The sequence below is a fragment of the Myotis lucifugus genome, unplaced genomic scaffold (assembly GCF_000147115.1).
Source record: "Myotis lucifugus unplaced genomic scaffold, Myoluc2.0 scaffold_194, whole genome shotgun sequence".
Taxonomy (NCBI): domain Eukaryota; kingdom Metazoa; phylum Chordata; class Mammalia; order Chiroptera; family Vespertilionidae; genus Myotis; species Myotis lucifugus.
Window position 1 is genome coordinate 2036560 of NW_005871242.1, and position 14250 is coordinate 2050809.

At 41.7% G+C, this 14250-nt stretch overlaps 1 protein-coding gene across 3 annotated transcripts in view; it reads left to right on the forward strand.

Moving 5' to 3' along the window:
• Nucleotides 1-13817, forward strand: part of KAT6A (lysine acetyltransferase 6A) — a 123887-nt gene extending 110070 nt beyond the window's left edge. For all 3 annotated transcript variants that reach the window (XM_006097057.3, XM_023760851.1, XM_023760852.1), the window contains 2 exons: nt 5345-5666; nt 8477-13817. In XM_006097057.3, the coding sequence (XP_006097119.1) occupies nt 5345-5666; nt 8477-11151 (2997 nt within the window). In that variant the 3' untranslated portion in view covers nt 11152-13817. The remainder of the gene's footprint in view (nt 1-5344; nt 5667-8476) is intronic.
• The last annotated feature ends 433 nt before the right edge of the window (nt 13818-14250 follow it).

The following is a 14250-nucleotide window of genomic DNA, read 5'->3' on the forward strand; positions in this document are numbered from 1 at the left end:
CAACAAAGTTTCAATTATAGAAGATAAATAAATCCCAGATACCTGCTTCCAGCCAGCCTCCACTGGGAGCTTGGGTGGCTGGGGGCTGCGGCCAGCCTGCAAACAGCCATCAGCCCCTCACCCAGGATGGCCACACCTTCATGGGGTGAGGGTCCCCGCTGGGGGGCTTGGCCAGCCTGCAAACAGCCATCAGCCCCTCACCCAGGCTGGCCAGGCACCCCAGCGGGGACCCCCACCCTGAAGGGGCTGTGGCCAGCCTGCAAACAGCCATCAGCCACTCACCCAGGGTGGCCAGGCACCCCAGCAGGACCCCCCTCCCTGAAGGGGGTGTGGCCAGCCTGCAAACAGCCCTCAGCCCTTCACCCAGGCTGGCCAGGCACTCTACTGGGGACCCCCACCCTGAAGGGGGTGTGGCCAGTCTGAAAACATCCCTCAGCCCCTCACCCAGGCTGGCCAGGCACCTCAGCGGGACCCCCACCCTGATCCAGGACACTCTTCAGGGCAAACCAGCCGGCCTCCACCCATGCACCAGGCCTCTATCCTATATAATAAAAGGGTAATATGCAAATTGACCCTAACAGCAGAATGTCTGGAAATGACTGGTCACTCTGACACACACTGACCACCAGGGGGAAGATGCTCAATGCAGGAGCTGCCCCCTAGTGGTCAGTGTGCTCTCACAGGGGGGAGCTCTGCTCAGCCACAAGCCAGGCTGATGGCTGCCAGCACAGTGGTGGTGGCGGGAGCCTCTCCTGCCTCCTTAGCAGCAATAAGGGTGTCTGACTGCAGCTTAGGCCTGCTCCCCACTGGCAAGTGGACATCCCCCAAAAGCTCCCTGGCTGCCAGAGGGATATCTGACTTCCAGCTTAGGCCTGATCCCCCTGGGAGTGGGCCTAAGCCAGCAGGTGGACAACCCCCTAGGGGTCCCAGACTGCTAGAGGGCACAGGTCAGGCTGAGGGACCCCCCCCCCCCCCGAGTGCACAAATTTTTGTGCACCGGGCCTCTAGTCAGTATATATACAAGGGTACTTACTATCAATATGACTTTCCACTGTTGTTAACCTCCATCACCTGGCATGAGCTTGTGTTATCAGGTTTCTCCATTGTGAAGGTATTCACTTTTTTCCTTTTCTGTAGTCTTTGGAGGAAATCTGTCTACAACCCACACTTGAGGTATGGGGAGTAATATTTTACTCCTTAAGAGCAGAATACCTATGTTTATTTAGAATCCTGCTTGGGATATTTATCCATTCTCCACATTTATTTATTTGTTTATTTGTTTATACATTTATATCACTTTGGACTCATAGATATTTACTTTACACTTTGAGTTATAATCCAATACTACTACTTTATTTTGTTGCTCAAATTCTTCTAGCTTTGGATATTCGGAACTGTTTTCATTTTATTCCTGTGTTTCTTTAACATACATGCCTTCATTTTTGTGAAGGTTTTTGTTTAGTTTTGAGCACTTTTTACTTTCTGGTACTAAAAGATGTTTCAGGTTCAACTTGTATATTTCATGCTCCAATCAATTATTTCTCCAAAAAGCAAGGTCATGTTTAACTTAGTTTGAAAATTGTATTCTTAACTAGAAGGATTAGTAAATTTGAAGTGGAGAAAAAGTGAACTCTTGACTAATTCTACTATTCATTATGTGATCCTGAAGAATATATCTTTGCCATTTTATAAAATAAAACTGGGCTATTTGTTTGTGTAAAAAAGGAATATTAAAATAGGCAGTGAGATCATGTACAAAGTACTTTGGAAGTTCTTGAAGAAACTCACTTGACTGAGAGTCATAGACTGTATTTTACAACCATTTCTATACTGACTGCATGTGTAACCTTAAGTCCTGTAAACTTTCTCGCCACTATAGAATGAGGGAATTGGCTTAGGTCATTGGCTTAGGTGCATCATCTTTGTTTTGTGCTATTGTGTGCAAAATTGTGCCTAATGTGCCAAATTCCACATTTATTTTATTACTTTTGAAATGCTTCACTAACATCAGGTAAATACCTGTCAGCTCCACATTTCTGCATTCCAATAAACTCCATGGATAGTGCATGAAATGGCATACTGAAGGTTCTGCTGATAGTTCTGCTGACCTTCATAGTAGAGCTATAAGACAAACAGAAAGTGTTTATTCCTTTTTTCCTCTTGAGGAAAAGAGAAGTTGAGGGACTAACCACTATGTCATTTTAGTAATGAAATAGACATCTCTAGGGTGTTTAAGTCACTATTTTTTTAAATTAAATCTTTATTGTTCAGATTATTACAGTTATTCCTCTTTTTTTCCCCCCATAGCTCCCCTCCAACCAGTTCCCACCCCACCCTCTGCCCTCCCCCCCCACTGTCCTCATCCATAGGTGTACGATTTTTGTCCAGTCTCTTCCTGCACCCCCCACTCCCCTTTCCCCCCGAGAATTGTCAGTCCACTCCCTTTCTATGCCCCTGATTCTATTATATTCACCAGTTTATTCTGTTCATCAGATTATTTATTCACATGATTTTTAGATTCACTTGTTGGTAGATGTGTATTTGTTGTTAATAATTTGTATCTTTACCTTTTTCTTCATCTTCCTCTTCTTAAAGGATACCTTTCAGCATTTCATATAATACTGGTTTGGTGGTGATGAACTCCTTTAGCTTTTTCTTATCTGTGAAGCTCTTTATCTAACCTTCAATTCTGAATGATAGCTTTGCTGGGTAAAGTAATCTTGGTTGTAGTTCTTGCTATTCATCACTTTGAATACAGTGGGGCCTTGACTTACGAGTTTAATTTGTTCCGTGACGGAGCTCGTAACTCAAATTACTCATATGTCAAATCAAAAAGTGAACGAGTGAGACACGTGATGCTGGGTTGACGTTGTGACGTTCGCTGCGCCAACTAGCAGTGGGGTATCTGAAGCTGGCTCATAACCCGAATTTTAGCTCGCAACTCAAAGCAAAAAATCGGCCGAGAGACGGCTCGTATCTCGAAAAACTCGTTAGTCGTGACACTCGTAAGTCAAGACCCCTCTGTATTTCTTGCCACTCCCTTCTGGTCTGCATAGTTTCTGTTGAGAAATCAGCTGACAATCATATGGGTACTCCCTTGTAGTTAACTAACTGTTTTTCTCTTGCTGCTTTCAAGATTCTTTGTCTTTTGCTCTTGGCATTTTAATTATGATGTGTCTTGGTGTGGTCCTCTTTGGATTCCTTTTGTTTGGGGTTCTCTGTGCTTCATGGACTTGTAAGTCTGTTTCTTTCACCAGGTAGGGGAAGTTTTCTGTCATTATTTCTTCAAATAGGTTTTCAATATCTTGCTCTCTCTCTTCTTCTGGCATCCCTATAATTTGGATGTTGGTTCGCTTGAAGTTGTCCCAGAGGCTCCTTACACTATCTTCATATTTTTGGATTCTTTTTTCTTTTTGCTTTTCCAGTTGGGTGTTTTTTACTTCTTCGTATTTCAAATCTTTGACTTGATTCTTGCGATCCTCTAGTCTGCTGTTGGATCTGTGTATAATATTCTTTATTTCAGTCAGTGTATGCTTAATTTCTAGTTGGTCCTTTTTCATATCCTTGAGGGTCTCACTAGATTTCTTGAGGGTCTCACTAAATTTATCAGCAGTTTCTAGAAAATTCTTGAAAAACCTTATAAGTGTGGTTTTGAACTCTATATCCAGTAGTTTGCTTTCCTCCATTTCTGTCATTTGTGACCTGTTTCTTTGTCTCTGCATTTTGGCTGCTTCCCTGTGTTGATAGGGTGGCTTTCTGTTATAGGTGTTCTATAGGGCCCAGTAGCTCAGCCTCCCCAATTACCTGAGGTGGACACTCTTGGTGCACCCCCTTGTCTTTGTGCACAGTCTTGTTGTAGTTAAGCCTTGATTGTTGTAGGTATCACTGGGAGGAATTGACCTTCAGGCCAATTGGCTGTGAGAATCAGCTGTGTCTATGGTGGGAGAACTTCTGTGTTGGAGACACCCTTCTGGGGCAAGACTTGCTTCAGTGGGGCTTTGGTGCTCACTGAGTCTGCCCCCTAAGTGTGTCCCTTCTGGATCTGAGGAGTTGTAATCTGGATGGTCCCACTCTGATCACTGGGTACACTGGCTCTTGGATCTCTAAGGAGGTGCTAATTTAGCCTCTTCCTGAGGCTACCCAGCAGGAGCTACGGAGACATCTGCAGATTCCTCTTCTTTGTTTGGGGTTTGGAGGTGCCCAGATGAGGCCCAGCTGTGAAGCAATGCAAGCTGCTGTGGGGCCTTGGGCCTTCTTTTGGATGTTCTGGGTCTCTCTGACCCAGCTGCAGTTTTTTAGATAATTTTAGATTGCAAAGGGCCAGGTCATTCATATGCAAAAGCCTCTGCACACAGCTTGGGTGGGGCAGGGTCTCAGGGAATCAACAGGGCAGAGCAAACAGCTACGGCTGATCCTCAGTCCTGCCCTAAGAGGCCCCGGTTCTCAGTGTCCTGAAGTAATCACTGCAAGCACCTCTGAGAGAAAGCTGCCAGACAGTCCAGTTTCTCCCCGTATGAGTCTGGGTCCTCAGAGACTAGCCCGGAACTGGAGTTCAGAGCAGGAGCTTGTGTCTCCCTCCCGGTTGAAAAAGACAACCGCGTCCTCAGTTGCCAGCCCTTTCCACGCGCGCCTCCGTACCTCTGCACTTTATTTCCACACCTCCTCTGAGTCTCAGTGTGCTTTTCTCTTTCCTTCTAGTTGTAGTATTTCCACTCAACCAGCCTTCCTGCGGTTCTGGATGATTTCCGTTTTGTCTTTTAGTTGTATTTTTGAAGTGGTTGTGCGAGGCGGCAATTTCAGTTGTTTACCTATGCCGCCATCTTGGTTTCTCCTCTCAGTCACTCTTAAGAAGGGAATTATAATATCTGCCCTTTGGGGCCTGCGTGACCATTCTTTTACAAAGTTGTATTCATTTATCCAACATCTGTGTATCTATGATACATTATGTATAGTATCTTACTATGGTATTTTGAAATAATATTTAAAATCTATTTTGAGCTCAGGCTGGTGTGGCTCAGTTGGTTGGGGGTTGTTCCATGCACCGAAAGGTTGGCGGTTCAGTTCCCAGTCTGGGCACATGCCCAGGTTGCAAGCTCCATCCCCAGTAGGGGACATATAGGAAGCAGCTGATCGGTGTTTCCCTCTCACATTGATGTTTCTTTCTCTCTTTCCCTCTCCTTTCCTCTCTATCAATAAAAATTCTGTAAAATTTAAATATATTTTGGTAAATAGCATCCTCATTTTATGTGTGCTAATTCTATTAGGCTTAAAAATTATTAATCATATTATTAGCAGAAATGATAGTGTTCATTACTGTTAATAAAATTATTTCTCTTTTAAACAGAAACCAATTCTTCACCGAAGGAGGAGAGTCCGAAAACGCAAACACCACAATAGCAGTGTGGTCACAGAAACTATTTCTGAGACTACAGAAGTTTTAGACGAACCTTTTGAAGACTCTGACTCGGAGAGGCCGATGCCAAGGTTAGAACCCACCTTTGAGATTGATGAAGAAGAAGAGGAAGAGGATGAAAATGAACTATTCTCTAGAGGATACTTCCATCGGTTGTCCTCACAGAATGTTCTCAGGTGTCGATCCTCTTCTAAGAGGAAGTCGAAAGATGAAGATGATGACGACGATGACGAAGAGTCAGATGATGCCGATGGTATGTTTTACAAAACTTTTGCTTATTGTATTTTTATTGTCTTTAGAATATAGCAGTGATAGCTGTAAACCCTTCAATAAAAAGGCTGAAAAACGAACCCAGCCTACTAAGTAACTAAAGGATGACTTGGTAATCTCTAAAAAGTTGTATCAAGTATATTCACCCTCATTTAGTCCTCTGTCCTTTTAAAGTGTTTTTTTTTTTCTAGTTTCCCCTGGGACCTATTGCTGTTTCTGCAGAAAATTCTTTTTCTGCCGAATCCTTTTTTGTTCATTATCTGAAACTTTAGTTAATAGGTGGACTAGACTTAGTGTCAGGAAGATATTTAAGTAATAACTCTTTACTAGAACGTGCTCTCTATAGATTTAGTCTGTTTCACTTACTGCAGTGTACTGAGTGTTTAATATAGGTACTCAATAAATAGTTAACAAATGCTAAGAAGATGGTTCTTAAATAAGATCAAATTCATGTAAATTGAACTTGCTTCAGATCTGTTCAGGAATCCTTCCCGAATCATGTTTTTAAGTGTCTTGCTCAATTAGTAGTACATTTCTAATAAAAATGGTAACAGTACTTCAAAATATGGTATAGCTAAACATTCAGTGATGTACTTTTAAAACACCCTTATTGTTATTTCCTCTTTAGAAATGAAGAAATGGGCTCATACATGAGCTGGGTCACACACTAGTCATTTGCATCCTTGCCTCAGTTTTTCCAGAGCATCATGCTGCCTACATCTGCAGTGTTTGTTTTGCATGGGGTCAAACTGAGCTTTTTGAATTTGAAGGAATCTAGTTGAACATAGATATAAATGTATAGGTTTTATGGATTAACTAGTTGAGCTTTTTATTCTTTTAAAATAAATTCACTCAGTTTCTTTTTTTACTTCTTTTTTTTTTAATGCTCTTCTTTTCTGAAAAGGAGAACCCCTTTTTTAAAAATTTAAATTTTTTATTGTTGAAAGTATTACATATGTCGCCTCCCCCCCCGCCCCCCCCCCCCCCAGCACAAGCCCTCACCTAAATTCACTCAGTTTCAAATCTAGTGGATAACTTTCATTTTCTCCATGCTCATATATTTATATTTAAAGGTGACAACTTTCTTTAAAAAAAAAAAATATTTTTATTGATTTCAGAGAGGAAAGGAGAAGGAGAGAGATAGAAATACCAATGATGAGAGAGAATCATTGATTGGCTGCCTCCCTGCATGCCCCTTACTGGGGTCTGAACCTGCAACCCAGGCATGTGCCCTTGATCAGAATCGAACCCGGGACTCAGTCCACAGGACCAAGCTCTATCCACTGAGCCAAACCAACCAGGGCTACAATAAATACTTTAATAAAAATGACAAGATGACTGATTTTTTGCTTTGGTAATGATTTTCCAGAGTTTTGTTATAAGTAGGAAATATATATAAGTAGGAAACTTTTTTTTAAATTTGGCACATTAGTAAAATTATAACTTGTATCATTATAAACTAAAATAGTATCCTCTAAGTTTCTGTTGAATTGGACAAATTTTTTTTGTTTTCAAATTATTTTTATTAACTATACCTTTTTAGCTCTCCCCTGCAAATCATGTTCTTGCCTTGGTTGTCTTCCCTTTAAAAATTAATGGGAAATGTTCTCTAGCTGGTTTGGCTCAGTGGATAGAGCTGCAGACGGAAGGGTCTCGGGTTCAGTTCTGGTTGCAGGCTTGAGGCAACCAATCAATGTGTCTCTCTCGCATCAATGATTCTCTCTCTCTCCCTTCTACTCTCTCTAAAAATCAATGGAAAAATATCCTCAGGTGAGGATTAAAGAAATAAATGGAAAAGGAAATGGACTTAATGCCACACCAAAAATGTTAAGATGGGGACTTTTATATGCTTTGCATATTTTACTACAATTTTTTAAAAGGAACAAATTAATTGTGAAGAAAATAATGCTAAAATAAAATTTATTTTTAATAAACCATTGTTATTGGTGCTTCAGCTTTTTCTTCAGGTAAGTATTTGTCTAGGATTAAATGTTTTGCAGCTATTCCCATACAAACACAACATTTATTTTGTAGCATTGCTCAATCATGGCTCATGAAATTAACTTAAGTAATGATTTTGTGGAAAATAAGACAATCAGAGAATATAAATTGCAATCAGAAAAAAAGCCCTGGCTGGGTGGGTTAGTTAGTTGAAGTATTGTCCCATACACCAATGGGTATCAGGTTCAATTCCTGGTCAGGTTGTGGGTCATGGTGCATGCAGGAGGCAAATGATTGATGTTTCTCCCTCTCTCCCCTCCACTCTCTGTCCTCCTCCCTCCCTACCACTCTCTCCCTCTCTCTCTCTCTCCCTCTCCCACTCTCTTTCTAAAATCAATGAAACATGTCCTCGGGTGAGGATTACAAAAAAAACAAAGATATGAACTGATTTATAACTTACATAATAAAGATAATTTGTCTAAAGTAGTTGTAATAACTATTTTGTATTTGCACCTTTATAAAGCTCATCTCCATTTTATAAATGATAAAACTGAATTAGAGGAACTTTCCCAAGCTATACCGTTGGCAATGATAAACTTGAACTGGTTTTAGCTAGTGGGTGGTAACAGAATGTTGACTAGGATTCTTTCACTGTTCTGCCAATTTACCTTATAACTTTAGAAGATGTCACTAATTAGGCTTCTTCTTTAGATTCTTAACTAGACAATGAAGATAATCAAGTTTGTGGTGATTAATGAAATTATTTCTGTTGTATATGCTGGTCTCAGAAAAAGGCATTAAAAAACGTAAGATCTTATAACCTGTTTTTATTTTTTTATCCCTCCTGTACAGACACTCCTATCCTAAAGCCAGTACCTGTCTTGAGAAAATGTGATGTGAAGGATTCTCCACATGAGCCAGATACGTCCACACCTATGAAAAAGAAAAAGGGATGGCCCAAAGGCAAGAGCCGCAAACCAATCCACTGGAAGAAAAGACCTGGTCGCAAGCCAGGATTTAAGTTGAATCGGGAAATCATGCCCGTTTCTTCTACTCATGAACGCATTGTTGAGCCCATTGTCCCCATTCTTAAACCTGGACGTAAACTCAGAATTCAAGAGCATGAAGAAACTGTTGAATCAAAGGAAGACTTACCTTTAACCGAAGAAAGGAAGGAAGACGAGGAGATGCACGTGGAAGCAGAAGAGGTTGAAGAGGGAGAAGAAGAAGATACAACCAGCAGTGAAGTTAGAGCAGTTTCTCCAGTGGATAGCAACAGTCCCGAGATGGAAATGAAAGAACCTGAGGTAGAGGAGGAAGAAGAGAAACCCCGCGTCTCAGAAGAGCAGAGGCAATCTGAGGAAGAGCAACAAGAACTGGAAGAACAGGAGCAAGAGGAAGAGGATGAAGTGGCTATAGAGACAAACCAGAATGAAGACCATGATGCAGATGATGAAGATGACGGTCATCTAGAATCTACAAAGAAAAAAGAACTAGAAGAGCAGCCCATTAGAGAAGATGTCAAAGAGGGTCCTGGTAGTCAGGAGTCTTTTTTAGATACGAATATGCAGAACAGTAGGGAGAATATAAAGGATAAAGAGGAAACCGAACCAGATTCTGAAGAAGAACAGACTTCCCATGAAACATCCGTGATATCAGAGCATATGCCAGGGTCTGAGGATGATCATGAAGAAGATTCAAACTCTAAAGAAGAATTAATTGAGTTAAAAGAGGAAGACGAAATTCCCCATAGTGAACTGGATCTGGAAACTGTGCAAGCAGTACAGTCCTTGACTCAAGAAGAAAGCAATGAGCACGAGGGTGCCTACCAGGACTGTGAAGAGACACTTGCAGCTTGTCAGACGCTGCAGAGTTACACCCAAGCTGATGAAGACCCTCAGATGTCAATGGTTGAAGACTGTCATGCTTCTGAACACAATAGTCCAATATCTTCTGTTCAGTCTCATCCCAGTCAGTCAGTCCGTTCAGTCAGCAGTCCCAATGTGCCTGCCCTTGAAAGTGGTTACACCCAGATCAGCCCAGAACAAGGATCCCTGTCCGCCCCCTCTATGCAGAACATGGAGACCAGCCCCATGATGGATGTGCCTTCCGTATCAGACCACTCTCAGCAGGTGGTGGACAGTGGCTTCAGTGATCTGGGCAGCATTGAGAGCACCACAGAAAACTATGAGAACCCTAGCAGTTATGATTCCACGATGGGCGGCAGCATTTGTGGGAATAACTCTTCCCAGAGCAGCTGCTCCTATGGTGGGTTATCGTCCTCCAGCAGCCTCACCCAGAACAGTTGTGTTGTCACTCAGCAGATGGCAAACATGGGCAACAGCTGCAGTATGATGCAGCAGAACAATGTCCAGCCTGCTGCCAACTGCAACATCAAGTCACCTCAGAGCTGTGTGGTGGAGCGGCCTCCCAGTAACCAGCAGCCGCCACCGCCGCCACCAGCGCAGCAGCAGCAACAGCAGCAGCAGCAGCAACAGCAACCAGCACCTCAGCCTCCACCACCCCAGCAGCAGCAGCAGCAACAGCAACAGCAGCCGCCACCACCTCAGCCCCAGCAGCCTCAACCCCCACCGCCACCTCAACAGCAGCCGCCCCTGTCACAGTGTAGTATGAATAACAGTTTCACTCCAGCGCCTATGATCATGGAGATACCAGAATCTGGAAGCACTGGGAACATCAGTATCTATGAGAGGATTCCAGGGGATTTTGGTGCCGGCAGCTACTCTCAACCGTCAGCCACCTTCAGTTTAGCCAAGTTACAGCAGCTGACTAACACCATTATGGACCCTCATGCCATGCCTTATAGCCATTCTCCTGCTGTGACTTCCTATGCAACCAGTGTTTCTTTGTCTAATACAGGGCTGGCTCAGCTAGCTCCATCTCATCCATTAGCTGGGACCCCTCAAGCACAAGCCACCATGACGCCACCCCCAAACTTGGCATCTACCACCATGAACCTCACGTCACCTCTGCTACAGTGCAACATGTCTGCTACCAACATTGGCATTCCTCACACTCAGAGGTTGCAAGGGCAAATGCCAGTCAAGGGGCACATTTCCATCCGCTCCAAATCTGCACCACTGCCCTCTGCAGCTGCTCACCAGCAGCAGCTGTATGGCCGCAGTCCACCAGCGGTTGCCATGCAGGCTGGCCCTCGTGCATTGGCCGTTCAGCGTGGCATGAACATGGGGGTTAATTTAATGCCAACCCCTACCTATAATGTTAATTCCATGAATATGAACACTTTGAATGCCATGAACAGCTATCGAATGACACAACCCATGATGAACAGCAGTTACCATAGTAACCCTGCCTACATGAACCAGACAGCACAGTATCCTATGCAGATGCAGATGGGGATGATGGGGAGCCAGGCCTATACCCAGCAGCCTATGCAGCCAAACCCTCATGGAAACATGATGTACACTGGCCCCTCCCATCACAGCTACATGAATGCTGCTGGTGTGCCCAAGCAGTCACTCAATGGACCTTACATGAGAAGATGAGCAAGATGAACTTGCAATTAAAAACTTAAATATATATAAATAAAGGAACCTTTTATACTGACAAACCAGAGAAAAATGGACCTTTTTTTTCCAGTTAAAATATTGCTGTAGATTTAGAGGAATTTTTCTTTGGTTTATTTTATTTTTTAAAAAACCTGGTCTTCTCTTTTTTGGGGGTTCATTTTGTTCTGGGTTTTGGTTTTCTTCATAATCTTGAACATTTTACAATAGAACTCATCTAAAAATGGATTTGGGGATAGGGGAAACATGCACAAAAATCTTTTCATAATTAAAAAGAGCCTTACTTTCTTTACATACCACATGGACAGAATTTGTGTAAAAGTGAAATATCTTGATTTTATTTGAAGATGTATGTTTCCCTTCACTGTTTGCAGCTCCCGTGTTGTCATTTTTAAATGTTATATATACATCTCGAGGTTAACCAGACCCTTTCCTCTGAACCCAACTTTTCATTTCCTACTTCATTCCAGCAGGAGGCACTTATGGGAGACTCGGATGGGGACATGGAGAACAACCCAAGCTCCTTAAACTTATTATTATTGTTAATATTATTATTATTATTATTAATAAAGTGAGGCAGGAAAATGCTTCTCCTTTTAAAATCCCCTCCACTCCCTACACACACACACGCACACACACACCTCTTGAAACCTTTCCCCCAAAATGTTTCTTTTTAGATGGACTTCATTGAAATGTTTGTCTTTCTTAAATCAAGTGTAATATAATTTTTTTTACTATACCCACTTAGCACTCAGAGACACACAAATACTGTAAGTCTCAATTAACAGCAGAATCTCAGAGGAAAGCTGTTTGCAATCCTAAATTAGCCTTGCAAGAATAGAGATGGTCAATTAACAATCAAAAAGAGGAAATTAACCTCTCGTTTTTTTTACCACCTGGTGAATCAGCCATAAAAGCCCACGTTCCACGCAACCTCTTGTTTTTAGTATGTACTTTGAGATGCTAAGGGTCTTGATTCCTGAGCCTTTGACTCTGATTAAACTCAAACAACAGTCCCTAGTGATTAGCCTCTTACAGTGTTGATGGATGACTGTTTCAGTGATTTGAAAATACCTGGCAAACCTTTGACACTATTTATGTTGGAAGAGATGACAGAATGTGTGTTGTAAGGGAGATCATGGTGAGTGTTTTATAGCTACTTAAATGATACATACCTCCAGTCTTCATTTGTCTTTTGAGATCCTGAGTTCATCCCCTGTGAATCAGTGCACTAGCTGCTCACCTGTGAGTGGCTGAAGAGAAGAAAGATAAACCAACCACCAGCATAGCAGGGCAAATCTGGACAGCAGGGTTTTAGCAGGCTCCTATGTTATTCCCAATTCCATTCTCTTTTGTGCAGCCAGTTTGCCCATTCTCTTCCTGTTACTTGCTCCAGGGATAGGTAAAAAAATCTATATATCTATATATATATATTCCATCATTAGAAGATGGAAATTATTATACCACTTGGTATGTGCAGTCAAATATCCAAAAGGGGGAAGTACTGCTTAAAGAAATACCTATAAGCATTAAATTCTCTCCTTTATTTGTATATTTTATATAGATAAATTTTGAAGTACTAATTAGGCATTACATTTTTCAAATGCACAGGTTTGTTGGTTTTTTTAATACATTTTAATTGACTTTCTCAATTAAATGTGTTACATAGAAAAAGGCAGAATTCCACATCCTAGCGCTATCAATTCTGAGCATGTACAAGGCTGTGTAGGACCCAGTTTCTCTGTATATACTATTCCAGTTCTCAAGCATCTATGTAGAAAGTGCACTGTTCTGCCCTCTCCCTATCTTCAGCTATGTCATTGCTTCCTGGTTGGGGTGGGGTTGGGGTGGGTCGGGAGGGAAGTATATTGGGAGGAGGGTGGTGGGTCAAGGCAGAAGGAGAAGCTGTTGCAATGAGGGCCGTGAATTCAGTTTCTGTTGGTTTGCGATTGTGTTTGGTTTTGTTTCTTTCTTAAAAAAAGAAAAAAAAGATTCAATCAGGCAGCTCCCTTTTTCCACAAGCCTTTTTGTGACTAGAACTATTGTAGAGAAAATGTTCTTTTCTATATTATAAAAGAAATTATCCAACACAGTAATATTGGTACCTGTCATTTTTTCACTTCTGTTTTAAAAAAAATGTATTTTTAGCAAAATAACTTGGGTAATCTTCTAAAAAAGAAATTTAAAAAACTCACTGTTAGTGACTTTGATGCCTTTTAAAATAAGAGCTTTTTCATTTCATTCCATCTTTAAAATTTTTTATCTTTGTTGTAGAATATTAAAAACTATTTTAAGAAAGATAAAAATTCTCTTTAAAGAGATCTCTAGAGTGTGTGAATAGAGCTCCAGATGCCTCTAAAAGCCGCATGTACAAATGAAGCTAACTAAGTCTATTCCTGTCTGTTTATATTTGCTTTTCCTGTTTTGTAACTTCTTTGTACTTTGTTCATGGTGACTTGTAAGCTAAGGGGAAGGGGTGCCTAGATGCCTTTGTATTTCTCCATGTCATGCGCTCCTGGGCCAGTTGGTCTCCCTTCCTCTCCTTGTATGTAATATCACTTTTTCCCCCCTTTCTAGCAAGTACTTTCAAAAGAACTCTGTACATTTTAACATAAAAAAAATAAATTATGTTGAGCCATTTTGGATGTCTGTCTTGCATGTGGAATTTTTCTCCCTTCCAGATATTTCAAACTCCAGTTCTTTTTCAACACACAACAGCCTTTTCATGTTCCTCGTTATATAGCAAGTATAAGTTCATGACTTTGCTTTGAAATCCAGTTTTCAAATATATATATATATTTAATGCCAACAATATAGATGGTTTTTCTTTTCCAAAGAAAATGGTATTATAATCTCATCTTGATTTTTTTAGGTTAATCCATTGAAAACCTTGTAAAGGGATTGTGATTTACCCAACCTTAAAAAAGAAATAGAGCCCTAACTGGTTTGGCTCAATGGATAGAGAATTAGCCTACAGACCAAAGGGTCCTGGGTTTGATTCTGGTCAAGGACACAAACCTTGGTTGCAGGCTCCTCCCTGGCCTGGCCCGGCCCGGCCCGACCCGTGCAGGAGGCAGC